General features: G+C 37.1%; 1 protein-coding gene across 1 annotated transcript in view; it reads right to left on the minus strand.

The window, feature by feature from the left end:
* The window catches only part of PLCL2 (phospholipase C like 2), a 115,052-nt gene that overhangs the window by 14,334 nt on the left and 75,330 nt on the right, over positions 1-25,388 (minus strand). The window contains exon 5 of the mRNA XM_067291523.1: positions 14,641-14,716. Within this exon, the coding sequence (XP_067147624.1) occupies positions 14,641-14,716 (76 nt within the window). The remainder of the gene's footprint in view (positions 1-14,640; positions 14,717-25,388) is intronic.

The raw sequence follows: 25,388 nt of genomic DNA on the forward strand, positions 1-25,388 counted from the left end.
TGTAGAAGTATCTCTGTGGAGAGACACCTGTTTAAATGAGATCCACAGCAAAAGTTTGGCACTAGGAAAATTTCAGCTGGGAGGAGAGCGAGCTTATCTCACCCTGGAAAAAGTCATCTATAATAATTTGTTGGTCCCACTCATCATAATTGTATGTAACATGACATAAAACACAATGACAATAACAGTTGATTTCTTATTATCATACATATACATCATATTTGGCAAAAGATGTCAAGAACAAGCAAGAAGGGCTTTTTAAAATATATCAGTAACAAAAGTAAGACTAGGGAAAATGTGGGTGCGCTACTGCATGGGGCAGGGACCCTAGTGATGAAGGATACAGAAAAGGCAGAGAAGCTGAATGCCTTCTTTGCTTCAGTCTTTACTGCTCAGGCCAGTCCTCAGGAACCCCAGACCCTGGAGACAAGGGAGAAAGTCTGGAGACTTTCCCTTGGTGAAGGAGGAGTGGGTTAGAGATCATTTAGGCAAACTTGACATCCACAAGTCCATGGGCCCTGATGGGATGCACCCACGAGTGCTGAGGGAGCTGGCGGACATCATTGCTAGGCCACTCTCAATCATCTTTGAAAGGATATGGAGAACAGGAGAGGTGCCTGAGGACTGAAAGAAAGTTAATGTCCAGTCTTCAAAAAGGGCAGGAAGAAGAACCCATGGAACTACAGGCCAGTCAGCCTCACCTCCATCCCTGGAAAGGTGATGGAACAGCTCATCCTGGAGGCCATCTCTAAGCATGTGAAGGATAAGAAGGTGATCAGGAGTAGTCAGCATGGATTCACAAAGGGGAAATCATGCTTAACCAATCTGACAGTCCTTTATGATGGGAAGACTGGCTGCGTAGATGAGGGGAGAGCAGTGGATGTTGTCTACCTTGACTTCAGTAAGGCCTTTGACACTGTCTCCCATAACATCCTCATAGGTAAGCTCAGGAAGTGTGGGCTAGATGAGTGGACAGTGAGGTGGATTGAAAACTGGCTGAATGGCAGAGCTCAGAGGGTTGTGATCTGTGGCGCAAAGTCTACTTGGAGGCCCATAGCTAGCGGTGTCCCCCAGGGGTCAATACTGGGTCCAGTATTGTTCAATTTATTCATCAGTGACCTGGATGAAGGGATTGAGCGCACCCTCAGCAAGTTTGCTGGTGATCCAAAACTGGGAGGAGTGGCTGATACACCGGAGGGCTGTGCTGCCATTCAGCGGGACCTCGACAGGCTGGAGAGATGGGCAGAGAGGAACCTCATGAAGTTCAACAAAGGCAAGTGCAAAGTCCATCATCTGGGGAGGAATAACCCCATGCACCTGTACAGGCTGGGGGCAGACCTGCTGGAAAGCAGCTTTGGGGTCCTGGTGGACAAGAAGTTGACCATGAGGCAGCAATGTGGCCTTGTGGCCAAGAAGGCCAATGGTATCCTGGGGTGCATCAGGAAGAGTGTTGCCAGCAGGTCGAGGGAGGTGATTCTCCCCCTCTACTCAGCCCTGGTGAGGCCACATCTGGAGTACTGCGTCCAGTTCTGGGCTCCCCAGTACAAGAGGGATGTGGCACTACTGGAGCAAGTCCAGCAAAGGGCTACAAAGATGATTAGGGGACTGGAGCATCTCTCTTATGAGGAAAGACTGAGAGAGCTGGGCCTGTTCAGCCTGGAGAAGAGAAGGCTGAGAGGAGATCTTATCAACGTGTACAAGTATCTGAAGGGAGGGTGTCAAGAGGATGGAGCCAGACTCTTTTCAGTGGTGCCCAGCGACAGGACATGAGGCAACAGGCACAAACTGAAACACAAGAAGTTCCATCTGAACAGGAGGAAAAACTTCTTTACTGTGAGGGTAACTGAGCACTGGAACAGGTTGCCCAGAGAGGTTGTGGAATCTCCTTCCTTGGAGATATTCAAAAGCCATCTGGACAGGATCCTGGGCAACGTGCTCTAGGTGACCCTGCTTGAGTAGGGGGGTTGGACTAGATGATCTCCAGACGTCCCTTCCAGCCTCAACCCTTCTGTGATTCTGTGACGCAGACATACTGAGTAAAAGTCCCTATAGGACATAACTGCATAAAAATCATCAGCTTTACTGACTTCTAGAAATAGGTGAGATACAAGTGCTTCTGAATAGCTCATGAAGAACAACTACATCATCACAAAACATTCACATCCTGGTCTGATTTACACAGTTACCGATTATGCTACCAGGATTAATTTAATTAATTAGTGCAGTAGAAAGACTAGAATTTAAACCATCCCATTTGTCTCAATGTTGAAAAGAATTTTCACTTCAACACAACCACTAAAGAGATTATATAATCTTGAGATGCATTAGCACTGTTTCAAGCAAACAGGTTACTACTGATTAGTGACTTACCTGTCATTTGAGTTCAGTTAATTGAGGGAGCTCAGTCCCACTTGTGAATTAAAATGCATTGACCTACTCCACCCTAAACAACCAGGTTTACTTCATGTTTGTTCGAAATCCATGTATGGTCATCGCTGCAGTTTGCCTGACAAGTGCTAACTTGTTTAACTGTGGTAACTCTACTATCCGTGATAGTATCATGGGGTTTGAAATGTGGTTACTTGATTCACTTCTTAGTTTCTGCTTGTGGAAATATCAGGGCACATAGTCTGCATAAACTGCAATAATACAGCTGGTCTGGTAATCCCCTACTCCAGTGTAAGTAAGGGCTAGTTGACAAAAGCCATTCAATTTCCTAAGTGTTTGTAAAATAAAATCACTTCCATCTTTTATGATCTGGTCCAACTCTTTCATACTAAAGGGCAGCTTTTCAATGAATCCTTCACCCCAACTATTAGAACATGTTGTGTAAACATATTCTAATTAATATGACAAAACATAACAGAATAGCAATAGCATGATTGAAGAGCAGGCTTTAAAACTGAACAAAATGCTTCCAACCACTTTTCCCATTCATAATCTAAGATTTCACAGTGTATCTTTCTCCACAGCACTTAAAAGCATTTTCATAATCAATCCTTCAGTACTTCCAAATAATTATTTTTCCCACTTAATGCTGAATCACTTTCTGGTTCCCCAGTGAATGCTGATTAGTTTAGTTTGAATTTCATGAGTCCAAGTCTCTCTCTCTCTGTCTCTGTCCATCTCTCTCCGTTTGTCTCTCTGTCTCTCACTCTCATAAAACCCTGAAGCCCTAGGATGTATTAGATAGCTCCAATGCTTCTTTATACCTCCCAGAAATACCTTATCATTCAAGATGCCTTTCTGAAATTTTAGGTACAACTCTGTTCACCGATTTTCAATAAATTCAAACACCATAAGGAAAAGAGAAGTGCTATAAAGATGATGAAAGCAATATGAAGCCTATTTCATCTGAGGAGACTAATAAAGATTTGCTAGTTAATCTAGCAAAAAGGAAACCAAAAGAGGAGCAATTGTTCTCTGTAAATATACCAGTCAGGTAAGACCTTGGGAAGGCAAGGAGTCATTTCAGCTATGGGGCAATATTAGTATAATAACAAATTAGTATGCATGTCCATCAATAAAATGGGAAATTATGCACAATTTACACCATTGTAGATGTGGTTCTGTAAGCAGTGTTGAAGAGAAGGAAATGACTCCAGCCAAAAACTCATAATCATTTTAAAATAGAGCTTGATGTGATCAATTTACAAAAACGGTATCTAGGAGTAGACTTGAGGACCTTCCAGTTCTGTGTTTCAGTAGCCATCCAAATCCTTGACTAACTGCAAAAGCTGATGCATCTTATAAATAATATTACATGGCAGACCACAAACTCACATAATTTATGCCCAGCATATTCTGATGGACCAGACAGAAAGCTGAACTCTGCCAACTAAACTAAACAAGAATGGATATGACAGTTTACATACTGGAGTGTCTTACTATATACTTTAAAAACAAAATCTCTTTCTTAAGTGAGAAACTATACAAGGCGCTACAACAATCTTGACTAGTTGATAAGAATTTTGAGCCATTACTTGTCAGAATAACCGTCAGATTAGAATTTTAGGTTTATTTTATGGTCCTGAACTCTGCATCAATATTTGAACTATCACAAATACAATCAGAAAATACAAAAGCTTTCATAACTTTCATATGCATGTGAGCTTATAATATGCATGTTATTTTTTTGCTGATGCTTGACATGCTGAAGCAAGGAAAACGCATTTCATTGCTGTCCTGTGTATTGGATACATTGGTTTTGTAGTGGCAACATCATATCTTCAGGGAAGAAAAAGTTCTTCTTGGGGATATGTTTCATAAACAACATCTTAGATACTATTAAAAGTTACTCATCTTCAACTGTATCCAGCTTGGGAAAAGTATTTTCTTAATTCTTTCCCAAATGAAATAACCTCATATGAAGTTCACTGTCCTTAATTATTAGGCCACCTTAAGTCACTGAGCTGCGTGTATTTATTTTTTGCTTTTTTACAATACAACACATAAATCTTTGTTGGAAAACTCTCATGATAATCACATTTTTACTAAAATCATGATGTGAAAAGAGATTCAAACCTGAGGAAGAGAACTTGAGTATGTGTGTGCATTGGGGAGCAGTTCAGGCTGTTTGGAACTCTGGAGTTTGTTTGCTTTTGTGAGAGTTACTATCAAAGCCCTAACACATAAGCTCAGTTTATAGAAAAAACAAACAAACAAACAAACAATTTCTTTAACTGAGAATTGAGATACTGTTTTTTTTAAGAAATCCTTGGCAAAACAGTCAGCACAACACTTGCTGTATTATATTTCTAAAGCCAAGTTTATGTGCTACATACTAGTTTGTTTTCTTTGATGAAGGCTTTTTTGCCAAGAACATGATTTACCACATAGTTGAGACATGATTATAAAGCAGCGGGGCTTCTCTTGGTATATGTTATTTCTCTTAACAAAGAACTTTGTCAGTGAAATCATCATGGTGTAACTTTGGCAATAAATGTAAATATTGAGTAGGCCTAATATAAAATGGATAGCAAAGAATATTTTTCCATATCTATATAAAACACACACTGATAATACCGTAGGTAGGCACTTACTTCTGCCAGGCTAAATGCATTTTATTTCATTCTTTATATAGCACTTTGATTTAAAACAGAAGAAATAAATTCAAAGAGTAATAAATGTGTAATAAAAAATTAAATAAACATTAAATATTTTTTAAATGCAAGCACAATGCCAAACAGCTCTTATGAGCTTATCATATACTGCAACTCAATTATTATGTACACTCATCTCTGATGCTTACAAAATTTCTGTGAATAATTTGCATAAACAAATGTGTTTCTTATAAGAAAAAAAATCTAAGAAAGCACTTTATGCATGGACTGTATAGCTTAAACAGTAATATAGGAAAGAAAAGAATTCTAAGAAATAACTTAACCTGAGGCACCCATTTCCACACATAAATATTTCATCTGCACATACAACTGTTACACTTGCTCACATCTTTGAAAGCCAGGACTTTAATTTTTTTATAGGACTAATTATGTTTCTTAATATTTTTCTTTCATATGATATTCTTTAAACACTCAGGTACTACAACCTCAAAAATAATTTCTTCATAAGACAAGGTTTGTCAGAAAAGTGATCTGGAAAAGAGTCTGGTTACCAGATCACATCTACAATAGATCAAATATGATCTTATTGGAGAAGCAGCAGAAATCAATATACCTGTAAATCCTCATATATTTTACTTGTACACAAAGCATGTGTGTAAGCACACAAATCTTCCATACAAAGATTTAAAGTAAACTTTAATAAATTTTTAATCCACCTCTGTGTTATCTAAGTATCACTATCACCTGCAAAAACTGAGTCATAAGAGGAACAAGGCTTAGAATCTCAAGTACTTGCAAGCACCTACTTCCCAGTGAAGTCCCCCCAAACATTTAGATCATATCTAGAGAATTAGAATTTCTTTGCACATTCTGAGTGTGTTGCATTTCAGCCTCAAGAATCTCCAAGTCTGCATTATTTGCTTTTGAAATATTTAGAATAATACTTGACTAAATAATACATTAACTAAATTAGTAGCTCAGTATTTTTAAATTATTTCTACCTGTTTGGCAATGTGCAGTATCTCCTTAGGAAGTAAAACTGTTCCACAAACACCAATAGCCATATACTATTAAAAATACACTTCAGTGCCTACTGTCTCCTTATTTTTTAGAAATAGGAAAGACAAATCCTCTGCCTGAAACAGCCTTCTTACTCCAACTTTCCAAATGATAATGGCATCACAGCCTGGCTAGAGCCATCCTCTGCAAGGAGAAGATTAATACTCAGTCTTTTGATTCAGACTCATCCAGTTCCATACTCAATCACGGTAATTCAGTTTTCAACATCAGATGCTTTCTTTCATGCATGGGCACCACTAGGACATAAGATGGTCCAACAACCTGACAATTATTTTATAAGCCACTGCCAGAAGGGATTCAAAGTAGCTGCAGAACCAAACATATGCTCTTAGGAAGTTACAGAGGACATCCGAACATCCAGACTCAATTTAATCAAATTCATTTACTTCCAAAGAAGTTCAGTAACCTGCTTCACCTTCCTCAAACACTTTCAAGAGCATTCCTACAAAAACATTAGCTTTCTAGATACCAAAGCCAACACAACATATACTGAATTACAAAACAAACAAAAACCACAGACCAACACCTTTTGCGTACCTCCACAAAAAGTAATTCTACAAAATATGTAGAAACTAGGCCTTCACTTACTAACACATTTTCTAGGAAAAGATGACTCATAGTATCTTATTCCTGATCTGTGAAAACTTTCATCCACAAGGACACTCCTCCAGAGAGACAGACAGACATTTCTAAATGCAGGTAAAGTTAAACTGCCACCATGTACCAGAATGAATTAATGTTGTTAATATAGAACCGAAATACAGAGTTAAGAGGAGGGAGAATATTTTTTCCACAGACTACTGTTACCATCTTTTACTTATCAACCTTGATCCTCAAGGTAGACTAATAAATCTAAGAAAAAAAATCCTAATTTTATTGAATGCTAGAAGGCACATACTTAATAAAGATCTTGATTTATGGCACATTATAATTTCTCCCACTCTTCAGTTCCTGCTAAGCCCACGTTGTTTCACTGGCAATAGTAATTACTATCTCTTTCTGTCCCACAGGAATGTTATTTTTCCTTTCCTTAATATCACTTGCTGTTCTATAGAAGCTGGCTATCTTTTCCTTTCAAATTGTCTCATTAACACAATTAAGCTAAACCCAGAGCCATTTCCCCAACCTGTATTTAACTTTAATTTGTTGTTATTCTTTAAGACATGAAAAAGGGAATGTATGTCTGAAAGCCTGCCCATCTTTTTGAAGTACAGCACTTTAACTAAGGAAATATATTACAAAATTTGCCTTTTGACCATACTGATTATAACACTTCTACTAATTCTGCTTTTTCTTACCCCCAACTACGGATATGTTTGAACTGTTAGTCTTACTCAGCAGCTCTTGTACTTCTTGCATTGTCACATGTAATACAGATAGCCTGACAGGGGAATAAAAGGAAACCTCCTCCTTTCCTACTATTTTGGATTGGATTGTAGTTAGGATAACAATGTAGCCCGTGAACAGATCTCAGCACATAAAGTGTCTGATGTATTTGTGCACTCTGGCATCTCTCATTTTTTCTTGAACTTCTGTATATCTCAAACGATATAATTTGTCTTGCCTCTTAAATCATTTTAGCAGGCAGAAGACAACTGCTAAAAATATGAACTACAAACTAATATCACAGATTAATTTTGTAAATATTTCTATACTAGACAAAGACTATTTAAAAGTAAGACTCTTATTTTAGTCTCCTGCAACTATATTCTGATACAGAATGTGCTAAAGAATATACTACATTCTGAACAGTAGAAAAAAACAGCCTTATGTGAAAGGGTAAACTCAGGAGAACGATACAGAAGTCTGCATTAGTGGTGTTTGCCCTCTAGAATCTTGCAAGTTCAGCATTGATAGATACAGCTATATGGCAAAATAAACTTATAAATGAAGTTTAATGTAGCTATCACAGAAGAGTACTAGCATGTGAAGAAGGGCAACATAGGCTCTAGATGTGTTAACAACCAGAAAGCCAAGTCTCTAGCCTCTAAGAACATATTTTAGCTATAAGCATATCCTACAGCCTGTGCTATTGCATCTTCATAGTCACATGTGCTAACATGTGCTGGAAGTTCAACAGATGACTATCTGAATTGTGAAGATAATGCTGAGATATATTTATCTAAGATATGCTTATCAGAGAATGACAGCACACACATCTCCCTCAAAGAATTGTTAGGAGAGTTTCAATCTACTCTCATCAATGTACTTTTGAATGGCAGCAGCTCAAATTATTTGATTTGTTAATCAGACTATAGCATTTTGGATCAGAAACTAAAAGGCAGGAAGAGGAAGCTGGGAGCAGAAAGTGAGATCATCAAGACCATCTAAGAAAGTATGGGAAATGTATCCTAGCAATCATCAACCTTTGCGAGTTGCAAGATATACCAGATTCACAGAAAAACCAAGACCATCCATCTAAGGTATTACAGTGAGCTATGAGAAGCAATACATGAACAAATACTACATGATTGGAGAGAATAAAAATAGAGAGGGACTTGAGCATAAAAAAGAGAGACTAGTGATCTATTCAAATGCTACTGAAGTCCAGCTGTTCACTTTTTTTTTCCCAAGGTAGAAGGTGGCTTCACGAATATTTAAGGCACAAGAGAGGGACAGAAATGCAGAGCTCGGGAGTGTATGCAACCACAGCATAGCATGAGCTGCTGTGGAGCTGTACTTGGAGATGCTTAATAGAAGAAACAGGGTGTAAGAAAAAACAAAAAGGACTGAAAAATTCAGAAGCAGAGTGGGAGAACTGCTTGGGGCAAAAAGACAAACAGGAAGAAAAAAGGTAGAAAAAACAGAGTACAGAGGATAAAAGGGCACAAAAAAGCAGGTAAAAATAAAGGATGGAATACAGGAAATAAGTTGGAAGACATACAAAGAAAAGGATTGACTTGACTTTGCTCTTTATTTACACTTTTCCTTAACGATCAGAGACAGGTTATCAGGCTAATAGACCTTCAGTGGGATACTGTGCTTGTATGGACAAGTATGGAGAAAGGAGTTAAAACAATTTGATAGCTGGTATAGAAAAAGTGGGAATAAGGAGAAAGTAGGGTAAAGTAAGTATTTTAGAAGAATTGAGACAGACTCAGAGGGGCCTCAAATTGCTATTTTAGTGATAGGTAATGTTGGAGTTTTTGTGATGTCAGTAAGTATTGTACCTTGTTTACTTTTAACAGCAAACCTCATGGAAAATATACTAAAGGATCTGATTCTAAGATTTAACTTGAAAGTCAGTGTGGCCTACTGATGCAGTTAAATGCATTCGATATTGCTCAGTTATGAAGTCCAATGGTAATGTGTAAAGCAGCATTTCTTCACTACTCTCACACGTGAAGCGACAGTTTAACACAGTGGCTTCTAATCAAGGGTCAAGACTTGTTGATGACAGCCAGTACTTCAGAAGACATGGATAACAAGTTCTGCTGGACCTGTGTTAATTCCACAGTACCCAGACAATGGACGCTGTGAATTCTCTTTTCCTCTGTTAATGGATTATCCAATTTGTACAAAACATATAACATGTAATATTATTTTTCCTGCATGTTTTATGCTTTGTTTTGATGAACCCTAAGTCTAAAACCAATTTAGACAGTAAGTAACAGAAACAAATAATAAAAACAAAAGCTTTGTTTAGTTTTGCTGAAAGGCATAAGCAGTAACACTGGAGAACTGAGAGATATAGCTATTTGAGCAAAATTCATTTTATTACTTTATTTTTCAGCTACAAAAAGTGTTTCCAGTGCTTGTGTGGCCGTTATTGTAAATTTTTTTTGCGTGTAGCTCAGATGTAGTGGATAGGGTGCACTGTGCTGGTCCTTGGCAGCATCCAGAATGTCTGGCTGATCCCTTTCTTGAAACTGTATCTGACACTGCTTACAGAATACTTTGGAGTAGCCATAAAAGTAGATTTACTCATTTTTGTCTTTTACTACTTGCATCATTTAATAAACTAAGACACTGATGTTTTTGTCACTGTACAGACAGAATAAACAAGACAATCCCTGCTCCAACAACTTTTAATCTATGCATAAGAAAAAAGAGAACAGATGGATAGAGTGGGGTACTCCCACTCCTCCACAAGGAAGCAAAGAAAATTATTTTGGTTAAGGTAGTAGGAGGACACGTGTCAATCTAGCTAAGATGACATTTCTTGTGGGAGAGCTTTAAAAACAATTCAAAGGAAGCATCTTTGTGGATGTTTACAGGGAACATGTGGGACAACATGATAGAAAGCATGATGATGGCTGACAATCTATCAGGCAGTGGAAACTTGCTACCAAATGAGCAAACACAAGAATAGTAAAAGTGCTCAGTCTTGATACACAAGGAGGAGAAAGTGGAGATATCCATACAGGGAGTGCTATCATCAAAGTGACAACCAGGAAAATGATGTACATGAGGCAAAACTGTGATTGTCAAACTCAGAGAAAAGGATGCTGTAGTTAAGATCTGAGAAGGTAAGAACCTGAACAAGATTTCTGGCTATGCAGAGGACTAGGAAAGGTTATAGCTCTAAAATTATGCAGAAGGAAAGTGAAGCGATGGAGCCTGATTAAAGAAACTATAAGGGTTTCAGTCCAAGATGTTCATAAAAGAGCTTCTGTGACAAAAGGGATGATATTCACAGGTAATATGGAGCAGATTTTGGGGGCCTTTTTTTTAGCCATCTTTGTCTTAACACCATATATCCACAAGTTGACTTGAGAGATACATAACTGTGGTAAATTTAAAATAGAGCCACAGATCTGAATTATCAGCATATAGTGCTGGAATTTATATTTATGGATGATATTAGCAGTAACTTGACACTGTTAGTACAGTAACTTCACTTCCTAAATTACAATAACAAATTCAGAGTCCATTTCTTGTAAGTATTGTCATGGCTTTTTTTTTCCTCACACGTTAACTTATCCTTATTGACATTACACTTCACATGTTGTTTCAATTCTCGGTCTCACAAAATCCTTCTGTAACTTTTCATAGTCAAATTTAGACTGACTACACTCAATAATTCTTTGCCACCAGCAAACTTTGTTCACTCGCTACTTGTCCCTGATCATTTAATGAATACTGGGAATATCACATGTCCTTTTGAGCTCCCACGGCTGAACACTAAAATAATTCCTAAGATTCAGTTCTCTTTTAACCAGTGATTAGCTCTAACAGTACTTGAATTATAAAGCCAAAGAATGCAATGTGAGATTCAAAAGAGAAGTACAAGAATGATGCAAATTGGTTATAAAGTTGGCCAGGGATGGCATAAGGTTACCTTGACATTTGAATTCTTTGTTCTTGAGAAGATACAGGAGCATTTCAGGTCTTGCAGCAGATTAAGGAATGGACTAGATTATCTTTAAATTCCCTTTAGCACCTGGATTTTGTTTCGCTTGCTATATGTTCAGCTGGCTTAAAAGCAGCAAAATAAATGGCACTGCAATTATTTTGAAGTAATTAAGATTTTTTCTTAATTATGTTAAAGAATGAGAAGTACAATGGGAATCAAAGCAATATTACATTCCTATATGTTTTTATTAGTTACTGTATCTAAAATGCTTGCAGAAACTGCTTAATTAACAAGAGAATGTGTTGAGCTGAAATTAATATGCTGAATTGAAGAAAATAGAGAAACTTTTTTTTTGGTTTAAATTTAAAGAGCTAAAATGAGGGCAGGAGCTTACCAAACAGTTTAATGTTCTCTAAGAATAGTGAAGAAACTGAATTCTAAAAAGAACCATATCAAGAATCATATCCTTGCTTATTCAATAGGCCATGAACCTAAGTGAGAAATGATTGTGCATTTATTTCAAAATTAGTTTTGAACTTTAACAGAGGCCAAAGTCTTACACTAAACTTAAGTTAGAAAAGGTTTCATTCATATAACAAGCCTGTTTTGTCCACTTAACAGATCTTTCTTATGAGCCTGTTAATGACGATATAAATTTACTGCTTATTGGCAGCTTATGAGGATTTATTCTTATTTTAGCAGCTTCTTCACTCTTTCAGCCACAGGAAAAAAACCCACAAATAATAGCGTAACTTCGCTTTTTCCTTATCAAGAAACTAGTTAGGAGAATGCATAATCTTTTTCTCCAAATTAAATAGACTAGCACCTACCATGATCATGAGATCAATTAGGAAGAAAATCTCTGAAAATCAGTGCTATAAAAAGATAATTTAATTCAGCTCATTCATCTTAAAATGTACCTTGACCCTGCAGAGTTGAAGCTGCCCTAAGCAGCAGGATCTATTACGTAATCCACACTTATGTCACTATGCTGTAGGTTTCTTACCTAAATAAGACCAAAATCTCTCTTCATTATTTAGCATCGGTATCACTAAATTCTTAAACAAACGAGTCTTTGACCCAGCTGCACTTTAGGTAAAATAAGGCTGTAAGACCAGACACATATAAGCTAACTGGAATCTACATGAGCTAGTAGAAAGCAACTTTTTCTAAAGGGCAACAATTTTAAAAATGAGGCAAAACAGATTATTAGTTTTTGCCTTGTCTCTAACCAAGGGAGCTAAATTGCTTGACATACTGCTGTAGCTATAAAAACCATGCCACACTATCACCAAGAGAATGGGACAGCATTCACTTTAGTCTACAAGTCTACAAGAGTATCTCCCTATAGTAGCACAATACATTTTGAGTTTTGTATTTCAGATAAATCTTTGTATCTAGAAACAAGCTATGTGAAATAATATTTTGTCACTCATGATTTTTTATGATTATTTATGTTTAGCAGCTTAAAATAGATAGGACAAGTTAATTTTTTCAAATGACATGAAAGAGCATAGGATGGCACAAGCTTGTGGGACTGTACTTTCATGGAATGCATGCTCAGTGTTTCAAAGTCATTAGGATGCTTAAGGCAAAAGTATTTCTTCTACTGAAGTCATACAAGATCACTTACTATCGTTTTTGGAAATGCTGAAACTTTAGATGAGTAACATTGCTCTAATACCTTTTGAATTCCCCTGTCACATTAAGGAATTCCAATTCTAACATGCACAACAGAACTTCCAAAGCTATTACTTCTCCTACCATGCGTTCTTCAGATGACAAATAATCACTTCTTTCCAGAGCTGCATATAAAATGAACAAAATGTAAAAGGCTAATAATCTGCAGAGAAGTCAGTAATATTGATTGAAAGTATATATTAAGTAGTTCTAGTCCTCTGACAAACTACAGAAAATCCACAGACACATTAAAAAGTTATTCCTTACATTTTGCGAATTTAGGAGTCTAAACAAGGAGATAGAAATGACCCATTCAAAAGGCTTTGAAAGCCAATCAGCTAACATACAGAAATCCAATTCATAGGAGAGCAGTGAAGGGGATCAAAGAATGGAAGAAAAACATGGGAGACAATGGGAGCTGCAGGAGGCTGAATATCAGATGTATAAAAGTATATTTTTGTATAAAAGGCTTTTGTCACCTGAAAGAATTCATGCAAGAAATGATTGCAGACACTCTGACTGACACTGACAACATGTTGACTCTGTTAGACTTCTTGTTTCTGATGCAAAATGAGATGCATCATTGCTCTGAGTAAATGTATAATGTTGTTTAAAAAATACTTGAGAAATACCAAAAGAAAAGCAGTAGGATTAAACAGCAAGGTCAGGGATGCTATTCAAAATAAGAAGGTAACCTTCAAAACTCAAAGCTGTGGCCAAATGAGAAAAGTAATTACAATATATCAGGAGAGTAAGGGCAATTTGTGAAGGATTAAGAACTAACAATAAAATCTATTTCAAACATATCAAAAACAGGAAAGCTTCCAGAGAGTCTCACTATATAAAAGGAGCATTGAGAGAGAACTGAATTATTAAAAAGCTAAAAAAAAAACCCAAATAAACAAAAAAAGCCAAGAAACAAAAATAAAAAACCTTTTTGCATCTGTGCAGTTTGAAAAGACTGCCACACAAGATACATTCTTCAGAGGGGATTCAGCATAGATCTGTCTCAAATGTAAGCATCAGCAAAAACAGTTATAGTCTGAACAGAAAAAATGAGAAGTAACAGATGATAGTCACCCAGAAGAAACTCAGGGATGAAATATCTGAACTACTATCATTTAAAGCAAGGTACCTCTTAAGCTACCATGAAATAAGAGGAAAAGTTCTCACATGAGAAAAAAGCAGATATGAGTAAATGGTTAAAAGTTTTCAGTGTGAAGGAAGATCATTCGCTATCTTTTCTGTAATCATATGTTTACATTGGTAGATATAAATATACTGACAAGTTATGTCCATATATAAAATATTCATGATTTCCAAAGTCCAGGTATATTTCTATGGATCTCCAAATTCTATGATTTGAAATGTCCTTTCTCTGTTATTGTACGTGCCTAAATTCAAATAATCTTATTTTTTGCTACAGTTGAATACATACATTCCATTTATAGTTTTGGGGAAAAAAAGAAAGATGTAGTAAGTTCTTTGTAATATTTTGTTTAGAAGAAAGCTTGTACTTACCTGCTTTCTGACATTGCACTATCTTCTCATATAAGCTATCTGCATTTTCAACTAGAGTCCTGATGGTCTGAATCATCTGTAGAGAAAATTATTTAAAATATACAGACATATCAGTAAAATGCAAATGAGCATGACAATTTTTAATCTTTAGAAGATGATTAAATTTGAACCAAATTGATAATCTAATATTTATTGTTAACATAGTGAATGCATTTGTTTTCCTTGTCATGACCAGGCACATGAGTGCTCTGAATGTAGCATAATGACATAATAAATACGATTCTTTTGGGCTGGGATCTGTGAACAAGGAAGTAAGATGTCAACCCCATTCCTGTCCACCCACTGCCTATCAAAATGAGTGGAAATTATACAACTATTTACCACTTTTGGTGACTTGGGCAAGAAAACCTGTAGCCTGGTTTCCTTTTCCTCACACACCCTGACATTCAGGATGATGATCAGTTACCACCCAGTACTTTCTTTTTCCTAAGTATCATTCCTCTGCTTCTCCAGATTTGTTCCTCTATATTTTCCCTTCTGTGGCTTGTGTATGTATAGATGAGATAAAACTCTATGGGAAAAAACACACAACTCAAGGCTGGAGTTGGAGAATATGGAAAACTGATTCTTTTACCTGATCTTTCTGAACACAAAGCTTTTCATGGAAGCTCAGCTGAAAGCACAGCAATAAAGATGGGACTGTGCAGATTTTTCAGCCTAGGATATGTATTCCAGAAGTAAAGGAAAGCGGAAGCAATGGCTCTGCTTTACATCTTACCCACTAGCATCTCTGGTCTCCACTCAAGCAGACTTCTCTTCACTAAAACAATGGGTAAGTTTGACATGCTGCTTGTGTGGGTGTTTATGTGAAACTTTCTTTTCCTTAAGAGACCAGAACTGCTGTTATGAGCAGAAAAGTTTCATATTACATAAACAAATAAATAACCTCTGTAATACTTTTCTTCAGAGAAATGTTACTTGAAGACACGTGACTATGGTAACCCTTCTCACCTACTAGAACAAGCCTCCTCCAGCTAAGTGGCACTGAGGCTTGCTTTCTGAGCGCTGCTCTAAGTGAGGCATAGATCAGTTTGGAGAGGCAGATGATTGAGCCCCAAATTCTGGATCATGGCAAGCATGCAAGCAAGTGAGGTGGAAGAACATCTGCATAGATGTAAACTACACTACAGACTTCTACTATTTTCAGCTACACAAAAAAAAAGGTTTAAATAAACTACAAGTAGTATTTAAGAAAAATTCTAGTTCTGTTTCTATGACTACAGTTTAACATGATAGAATAAAGAAAGATGCAACACCCCAAATTCCACATTTATGCAAGATATAAACAACATGTCCAGCAAATTTAGAGTATGCAAAGGTCATCGTACTGGGTAATTTTTACATTTATATAAGTAATTTTCACATCCAGATTTACCTGTATTTAATTTCCAACTATCTATTCATCCTGATTTGTATTGTAAGTCAGTAAAAAAAATGTAAATCACAACAATAAATGAGGAAAAATTAGTAACTTGATCAGGTTGCTAGGCTGCGAGTGAAATACTTTACTACCCACTTTCTACTGGATTGTTCTTTGAATATAAATATTAATGTACACTCAGGCAAAAATTGCCTATAAATAGAATTATGCTGATTACTCATTGGGTGTAAGAAATTAAAGACAGAACTGTTTTAAAGAGAAGCATGCTTTAAATAAGAGAATACTATATTTCACTCAGATAACCTACTATGAGGAGCACTGCAAACTGTCTCTTCCTGACTGTCAAGGAAGAAGCTGTATTTCGTCACGTTTCATTACAAATTAGGCCTTTAAAACAGTATTCAGGTAATAACAGCAATGGATCCATTATAAATGTGCTTGAAAGACAAGGAAGTTGACTATTCCAACATGTATGTCATAAACCACATTTATACTGTAATGCACTTAAACAAAGAGAACCAAAACACAGTTGACTGTGTATTGCAAATACACTTGCAATAACTGAACATGTTATTTTACTAACTAGCTGAAAAGATACTGTAAAGCACCCTACATTGAGCTTTTCCTGCTTTGAAAATTAACTTGCAAATTGAAATGCTGAGAGTGTATGGCTCTTGTTTTGTCAGGATGCTAATAAACAATAATAAATAACTGCAATGGGATTCTCCTGTTATTAGAAATCCTTTGACTTGAGAATTCCTTTTGACTGGAGTCAAAACAGGCTTAGTGTTAACTATGATTACTATTATGAACAACAGACAACAGAAAAATTGTGCTGCCCATTCAAGGTATTCGTTCTGGAGGAATTGTAAGAAATATTGTGACCGCCCTATGTCAGTCTATTCTTTGGTACTGATCATATGTGTACAATAATACAATTTCTAAGTTGTCTCAACTAGGTTCTCTTCCAGATACAGAACATCTCTATCTGCTCTGTTTCCTTCATACGATACACTTTATATGCAGATCCGATAAACTCACTAATTTAGAAATTGTAGAGAACAAGTCTCAGCAGATTAGAAAACATTCTTTCTACTCTGGAACACTGCAGTGATTTTTAGAAATAAGAGAATTAAGTCAAAGATGAATAGAAACGCTTACATCACTGTGTTTCTTTGTTTACTTTCTGTATTGACAAAGCAAGAAAGTTGTACTAATGCTGCAGATGAGAGGAAATGAAACAAATCACTGTATCAGTGCTCCTTCATCATGGTAAGGTTAACACTGAAACAAGAGTTTATAATAACATGCAGATTTAATATTTCACCATTTTGATATGGAAAGTTGGTTTGGCCTAAACACTCTCTGATCAAAAGCACTGTACACTTCAGCAAATGCTGAAGAAAGACAATGTGTTTTATGTGATAGATCACAGAAATTATTCTAATATGAATTCTGATATTTACCTAGGTCAGTAACACCTATTTTCTTGAACTTCAGTCTCCTCTAAAATACGTATAAAGCTGTATTTAACAGTACCATTAAGCAAAATTGGCTGAGCTAACAATAATCAACCCCCAAAAGGGGTTGATTCCCACAACTGTTCAATCAACATTATGCTATACCCCTATCTTGCTGATGTCAAAGGAACTGGTGTGTTTTTTTGTAAACTCAGTTTATTAAGGAGAGAAATGAGCAGTGTGTTGTGTGCGTGAGCATTGTATCACCTTTTAGTTGTGTTTGGTTAATAAAGTAACAGGATTAGTTCATTAAAATTTTACTGTTACATTACCCTTCATCATACAGCCATCTTTCAGTATGTATTCAGCTATTTGCTGAAGGACTTTTCTTATAAAGTGCCCCAATATATAACGTCTTTCTGGAGTGCAAGCCAAAATTAGGACATCATGAAAACATTTGTATAGATGTTAACAAAGACTCAAACACTTTTGGCAGACACAGCCTATGGAACAACTGAATATAAATGATCACATTTAAACAGAAAACTAGCGCGGTCCAGGTGAGACTTGTGCATGTGTGTGTGCTGGCTGATATAGAAGGAAAGTAGAAAATGAAGAGTAAGCAGGAGCTTCAGTGTGAAAGATGGTGTGTCTAGTGCTTGCAGAATGAGAAATCAAATTCTGAAGGCAAACTGGTTGTGGAGGCTGAGGAGAAAGACAGACTAGATTCTAGGGTTCTGTGATAAATATACATAACAGGAAATGATATCTTGAATGAAGAGCAGTGATTTGCCTTTTCAGGAAATGGTCTCAGTTTGTGACTACTAGGAGTATATACTGAACAAGCTAAGCAATAAGCAAGTATTTCCTAACCACAGCCAACTTTGAGAATATTATCAGTGACAAAACTGGAAAAATAAAGGCAAGCAAACTTAATTGGAAACAACCAGTTAAAAGTGCTCACAACTAAAAAGGTATTGCCAAATTCGCCATGCCTCATGTAAGAAAAGAATAGATTTTATATAAAGTTTAACAGCTTATACATTCTAGCAAGTCTTTTACAATATTAATTCCCATCTCTAACCTATGTTGCTTTTTTCTGGAAGTGAAGATTCATAAAACCCAACAAATTTTTTAAAGACTGAATGTGTAACACTAACTGGATTTGCTTCAACTTTCTCTTTAATCCCCATAAAATATTGATATGAACAGAGAGAGGTTTGTTACTCACTACATAAGTGTCAGGAATCACTAGACTACCTTCCTATTTTTTTTTTCTGGACAATGGAAAATGGGAAATACAGAACAGTATGCTTTTGAGCCTCAAGGTCATTGAATTTTTGTAGAGGCCTGGATGACAGTTTGACCTATTCTTCAAACTCTATTTGCTAAAACATTGAATCATTTTATCTAGTTGTCAGAAAAACTATAATTCTAACAATGGAATAAATGTCAAGAAAGACACAGAAAAATATTTAAATTATTCTTAAGAGGTTTTAGAAATAATAACTAAATGACTAGTCCAGAGTTCTCAGTGAGGATTGGAGATCTCTATTGCTGTATATTGTCCCTACCTTAAAAAGCATAATTACTATGGTTAGGAATCAAAAAAATCCTTGCTTCAAAATAATGGAAATGTATTGCCATTCACCATTCATGTGTCTGTCTTCACAAACCAAACAAAAAGGTCTTATACTTAAAAAACGTATCTATCCTCTTTCTCAGCCAAACAATCCATCATTAAGTGACACAGCTATAGAAAATAAAAGAACATACAGGTCTGGACTATACTTTAGGCTTATTTTTTATGTTGCAGAGCTTTGTTATGTCTGTTTTTTTATTGTTTTATGGAAGAAATAAAACTTACAAACTAACAGTGTGTATATGTTTGTATGGATGTATATAACTGCATACGTTTGTACATGTGTCCTATTAACGCTATTTGAAATTATTCACCCCATTTCAGGTGGATCTGCACAAGAAGTAAAGATCTATTACATTCCTACTAGTCTCATGAAGACAGGTTGTCCTACTAATACCTCCAACTTAGGAATAAGATACAGACTAAACTCAACCCTGTTAAACATTACATTCCACAAAGAATACAGACCTTGAGACAGATATCTTTAAAAAACAAGATTTATCCTATAATTACTCTGTATGGGAAACTGGTTGGTAGCACCCCAAGAGACAAACAGAGGAAATACAGACTAGTTAAGTGGACAGCAAGGTGGAATGAAAACTGGCTGAACTGCTAGGCTCAAAGGGTTGTGGTCCATGGTGCAAAGTTAAGCTGGAGGCCAGTCAGTAGTGGAGTACCCCAGGAGTCGATACCGGGGCCAATACTGTTTAACATCTTCATTAATGACGTAGATAACAGGGTAGAGTGTACCCTCAGCAAGTTTGCTGAACTGGGAAGAGTGGTTGATACACCAGATGGTTGTGCTGCCATTCAGAGGGACCTCAACAGGCTGGAGAAATGGGCAGAGAGGAACCTCATGAAGTTCAACAAAGGTTTAACCCCTCCTGCAGAGGAATAACCCCATGCACCAGTACAGGCTGGGGGCCAACTGGCTGGAAAGCAGCTTTGCAGAAAAGGAACTGAGGGTCCTGGTGGACAAGAAGTTCAACACGAGCCAGCAATGTGCCCTTGCAGCAAAAGAGTCCATCCTGGGTGGCATTAGGCAGAACACTGCAAGCAGGTCAAAGGAGGTGATTCTTCCTCTCTACTTAGCACTGGCTGGCCCACAGCTGGAGTGCTGGGTCCAGTGCTGGGCACCCCAGTACAAGAAAGACATGGACATACTGGAACAAGTCCAGCAAAGGGCCACTAAGAAAATTAAGGGACTGTAGCATCTGAACATTCCAGGAGAGACTGAGAGAGGTGAGACTGTTTAACAGGAGAAGAGGCTCAGGGGGGATCATTGTATATAAATACCTTATGAGAGAGTGCAGAGAAGATCAAGCCAGACTCTTCTCAGTGGTATCCAGTGAAAGGAAAAGAGGCAAAGGGCACAAATTGAAATACGAGAAATTCTGTTTAAATATGAGAAAAAAACTTTTTTACTGTAAAGGTGATTGAATATTGGAACAGACTGCCCAGAGAAGCTGTGAGTTCTCCATCCTTGGAGTCATTCAAGAGCTGAATGGACAAGGTCCTGAGCAAACCAACCTCAACCATTCTGTGATTCTGTGAAACTGCTCTAGCTGATTCTGCTTAGAGCAGGGAAGGCTGGATTACATGATCTCACAGAATCACAGAAGGGTTGAGGTTGGAAGGAACCTCGGGAGATCATCTAGTCCAACCCCCCTGCTCAAGCAGGGTCACCTAGAGCACGTTGCCCAGGATCCTGTCCAGATGGCTTTTGAATATCTCCAAGGAAGGAGATTCCACAACCTCTCTGGGTAACCTGTTCCAGTGCTCAGTTACCCTCACAGTAAAGAAGCTTTTCCTCCTGTTCAGATGGAACTTCTTGTGTTTCAGTTTGTGCCTGCTGCCTCTCGTCCTATCGCTGGGCACCACTGAGAAGCGTCTGGCTCCATCCTCTTTACATCCCCCCTTTAGATATTTAAACACATTGATAAGATCCCCCCTCAGCCTTCTCTTCTGCAGGCTGAACAGGCCCAGCTCTCTCAGCCCTTCCTCATATGAGGGATGCTCCAGTCCCTTCATCATCTTAGTAGCCCTCCGCTGGACTTGCTCCAGTAGTGCCACATCCCTCTTGTGCTGGGGAGCCCAGAACTGGACACAGTACTCCAGATGTGGCCTCACCAGGACTGAGTAGAGGGGGAGAATCACCTCCCTCGACCTGCTGGCAACAATCTTCCTGATGCACCCCAGGATACCATTGGCCTTCTTGGCCACAAGGGCACATTGCTGGCTCATGGTCAACTTCTTGTCCACCAGGACCCCAAAGCTGCTTTCCAGCAGGTCTGCCCCCAGCCTGTACAGGTGCATGGGGTTATTCCTCCCCAGATGATGGACTTTGCACTTGCCTTTGTTGAACTTCATGAGGTTCCTCTCTGCCCATCTCTCCAGCCTGTCGAGGTCCCGCTGAATGGCAGCACAGCCCTCCGGTGTATCAGCCACTCCTCCCAGTTTTGGATCACCAGCAAGCTTGCTGAGGGTGCACTCTGTGAGTGCACATCTCCAGAGGTCCCTTCCAACCTCAACAATTCTATGATTCTATATAAACAAATATTTTAGTAAAGTTGATATCTCCAAACAAAAGAAAATTTTTTAACTGAGCTTTCTAGCAGCACACTGCTAGAAACTTGCAAACAAGACAATAATCAATAATAACTTCATTATAGATAAAAAATGTGTATAATGAAGAGCAATTGATCTCTGTGCTACTGTAAGTACTGTCCAAAAATGCCTACGTAAGAAAACAAAGCTGTTAACTGCTACTTCTGTGCACATTGAAGACTTATCACATCAAACTAAATTTGCCCGATGGCAATAATTTTCTTTAGAAAACATATTATCTAAATTAGAAATGATTCCTCCAACAATGCCAGAGAACAAATTTATGATATAATTATACATTATGTTTCCCTTTAGACTTTAAAACATTGTCCTCCTCCAGGATCAATGCAGAGGAAATCTCCAGAGCATAATGCCTTCCTGAACTTACTGGCATATTATGAAATAACATAATGGCTGTATCTGACAGAGGCAGGATATTCCTTGTATGTGGGAAAGACATCAGAATAGACTCATGGTTTCACTTTTCCAGCCTTCTTTTCCCCTCTCACCTTCCTTTGTTTTTATATTTTAGGAAACAAATACACGGAACAGTTTTTTGTCTTCAGAAAGAAGCAAGCTGCAATTACGCTATCATGCAGTGCAGGAGTGTAAGTGATGGAATTGACTTACCCAAAGTAACTCTTGTAAGCCTGAGAAAAAACACGACATCATCTGTTCTTAATCCTGCAGTATCTCAAAATGAATTAGGTTTGCCACAGTTCAAGAAGATGTACCAAAGGAACAAGCAGACCACAAGTTCTCCATCAAACTGTCTATATGTCTTTCTTTATTCCTCATGAGTAAAGCATTTGGGAAAGACTAGGTTGAAGACAGTGTGAAGATGGAGTAAATAAAATAACCATGAGCAGCTATCGTCTAAACTATGCACACAATGACATTGAACTATTTTAAATGCAACTATCATTTCTCCTTGCTTTCCTGATACTTAGGCTGTCAGAGCAAAATGATTTTGATCATTTGTAAACTAAACCTGATAGAATGAAAAACTATGTAAAAAGTGGAGTTTAATGAAGCAAGCTATATATATAAAAGGAAAATATCTCATATCTTTAACAGAAGCAGAGAATTACTGCCCTTGGGGAAAAAAAATAATAGAACCAATGCAAAATTATTTTTGAAACTAAAAACTTCATTGAGAATTCCAGTAACTATAAACTTTTTGCATGGGAGGGGGTCAAAAAGGCAAACAGAAGATTAAGAATTTATTAGGAAAGAAACAAGAGAATTACCATGGGAAATGTGGAATCTAAATAAGAGAAGTTACTGTGCATCTGACCTATTTTTATATTCTTCCATAACCACTCTATTGGACAATCTTAGACAGCACAGTGAGCTACATGAACTTTTCTTCCTATGTACTGTTATTTTATGTTCTTATGAATAGTTTGAGTCAACCATTAGCCATAATGGAATTAGCGAGAGGACACAAAAGCTTCATCATTCAAGTTCTTAACAAAAAATGAAGAAATCTTGCTTTCCCAGAAGTGTCAAGTTGTCATTATGAGAGCTTTTCATTCAATACAAAACAGCCAATACTTTACATTTGGCACTGAAGCCTGAATATCCAAACTTAGACATTTGTTTCTGCCCTTGCGCACTGAAAAGCCCAACATAAGGCTGTCATCTGCAACTCTGGTTTTGGAAGCATAATTGCAACCTTCAGTTGAGACTGACTGTCCTGTTATAAAACAGGAAAATAAAAAGTGATAATAAACAACATAACTCTTTTTCAAGAAACTGTCCAGGCTATTCACTATATTTTCATCTATACTTTTCATCAGTTTTTGTGACAGACTAACAATTACACTAACTATTTAAATGTATCTTAAAAAACAGAATCTACTACTATTAATTAAACATGCCATAAAGCATTACCTGGGCTATTTGTAATATTAAATTGCAATCAGTGATCCATGTTTTCCCTTGAATCTCTTCACCATTGAACTGTATCCATCTATTACCTAAAAAAAGAGAGTTCTAACTCTGCAGAGACTTGACAATGAAATGAAACATACTGTACAAAGCCAGAGGCAATAATGGAAATAGGGAGACAGTGCATGTTATGGTTATTTAAATATTGCATTTTATTTTGCTAACTCTGAAACTTACTGGTTTAACACACATTATACCAATCTATCACCAAGATGAGAAAGTGGATTAGGCAACTCTAAGCACCTTCATACCTCAGACCTCACTGATCTTTGCAAATCTGGGGGCATCATTAAGACATACATCTCCAGAATACTTAACTAAGTTAGCTAGACCAGAGCTCTTGCAGCTATGCCTACCAAATATGATCCACTTACTGGAAAAATACACCCTAAAGAAAAATCAACATAAATAACTGTCTTAATAGTGTTTTTCCTATTGGAACAGCAGGTTAAGTTCAACATTTACTCCAGCTATCAGGGAAGATCTAAGAATTTACTTAGGCTAAAAATTTAATAATAGCTTAATTTCAGTATGAGTATTTGGAAAGCGACTTTGTCAAATGTTTTTGGAAAATCCAGGCAGACTGAAACTCCTCTGTCTACATGCTTCTTGACTTCAAAGAACTCCAAGAGAGTAATGAGCCATTCACTTTACAAAAGCTGTATTGACTCTTCTTCAATATGATATATTTATCCGTGTTTCCGTAAATTTTATTCTTCAGAACAGTTTCTACTATTTTTCACAGTACAGATGTCAGGCTGTCTGATTTGTAAGTTCTTGATCTCTCTTAGAAACCTTTTAAAACACTGGCACCACATTAACAACTTTGATAGCCAGTTTTAAAGTGAGAGGATACACACAACAGCTAGTAGCTTGGCTATATCAATCCTGGAGATCTTTTAGTCTTCCTGAATGAATACCACCTCTTTCTGGTAATTTTCTCCTTCATCATTTTGTCTTTTCCTTCATGACTTTTTCTATCAGCTTTTCAATTAGACATGGATTTTCCAGTGAGTCATTCATGAAGAAGAGTTTCATATGAAACCCTCCCTTAATCCTCCACAGACACACAGTTGCAAAAACTCATTTAACTTTTCTGCTATGATTTTCTTTTTCCTGAGGTTTTATTTCTTTATTTTATACTTCAGTCAGATAGTGATCCTGCACACTCTTTGACAGGCTTCCTCTTTTTGGTATGTTCAGAAAGGAATTTATTGTTATTCTACGTCTGTGCAGGTTCTTCCTGAAATTCTTTGTGGTTGGCCGTGCTGTATTTTTATATTTAACCGTGACATGGTTAAATGTCTATCCTAGCTTACTCATTTGCACGTGACTTCAGCTTTTCGGAGGATGCCTTCTTCTTTTGAACAGCACCTCCTCTCTTCTGTCCCCCTTAAGTGTTTTTTGATAGGTGGTCTATATTTGTTTCAAGGCCCCTGCATGGTACCTTTAAACAGTCTCTATAATATCTGTTCTTTTGGCTACCCCTTTTAGTTTCTTATTTTAACAAGTTTTGTTATTTTATGTAGTTATGTTTTTTAATTAAGAAAAAAATCAGGGCATAATGGCTTTTCAAACTTCTGTGCAAAGCCTGAATTCTTTCCTGTATAAGCCAGATGACGCTAAGAGTTAAACTGCAACATGG

The sequence above is a fragment of the Apteryx mantelli genome, chromosome 2 (assembly GCF_036417845.1).
Source record: "Apteryx mantelli isolate bAptMan1 chromosome 2, bAptMan1.hap1, whole genome shotgun sequence".
NCBI classification, from domain to species: domain Eukaryota; kingdom Metazoa; phylum Chordata; class Aves; order Apterygiformes; family Apterygidae; genus Apteryx; species Apteryx mantelli.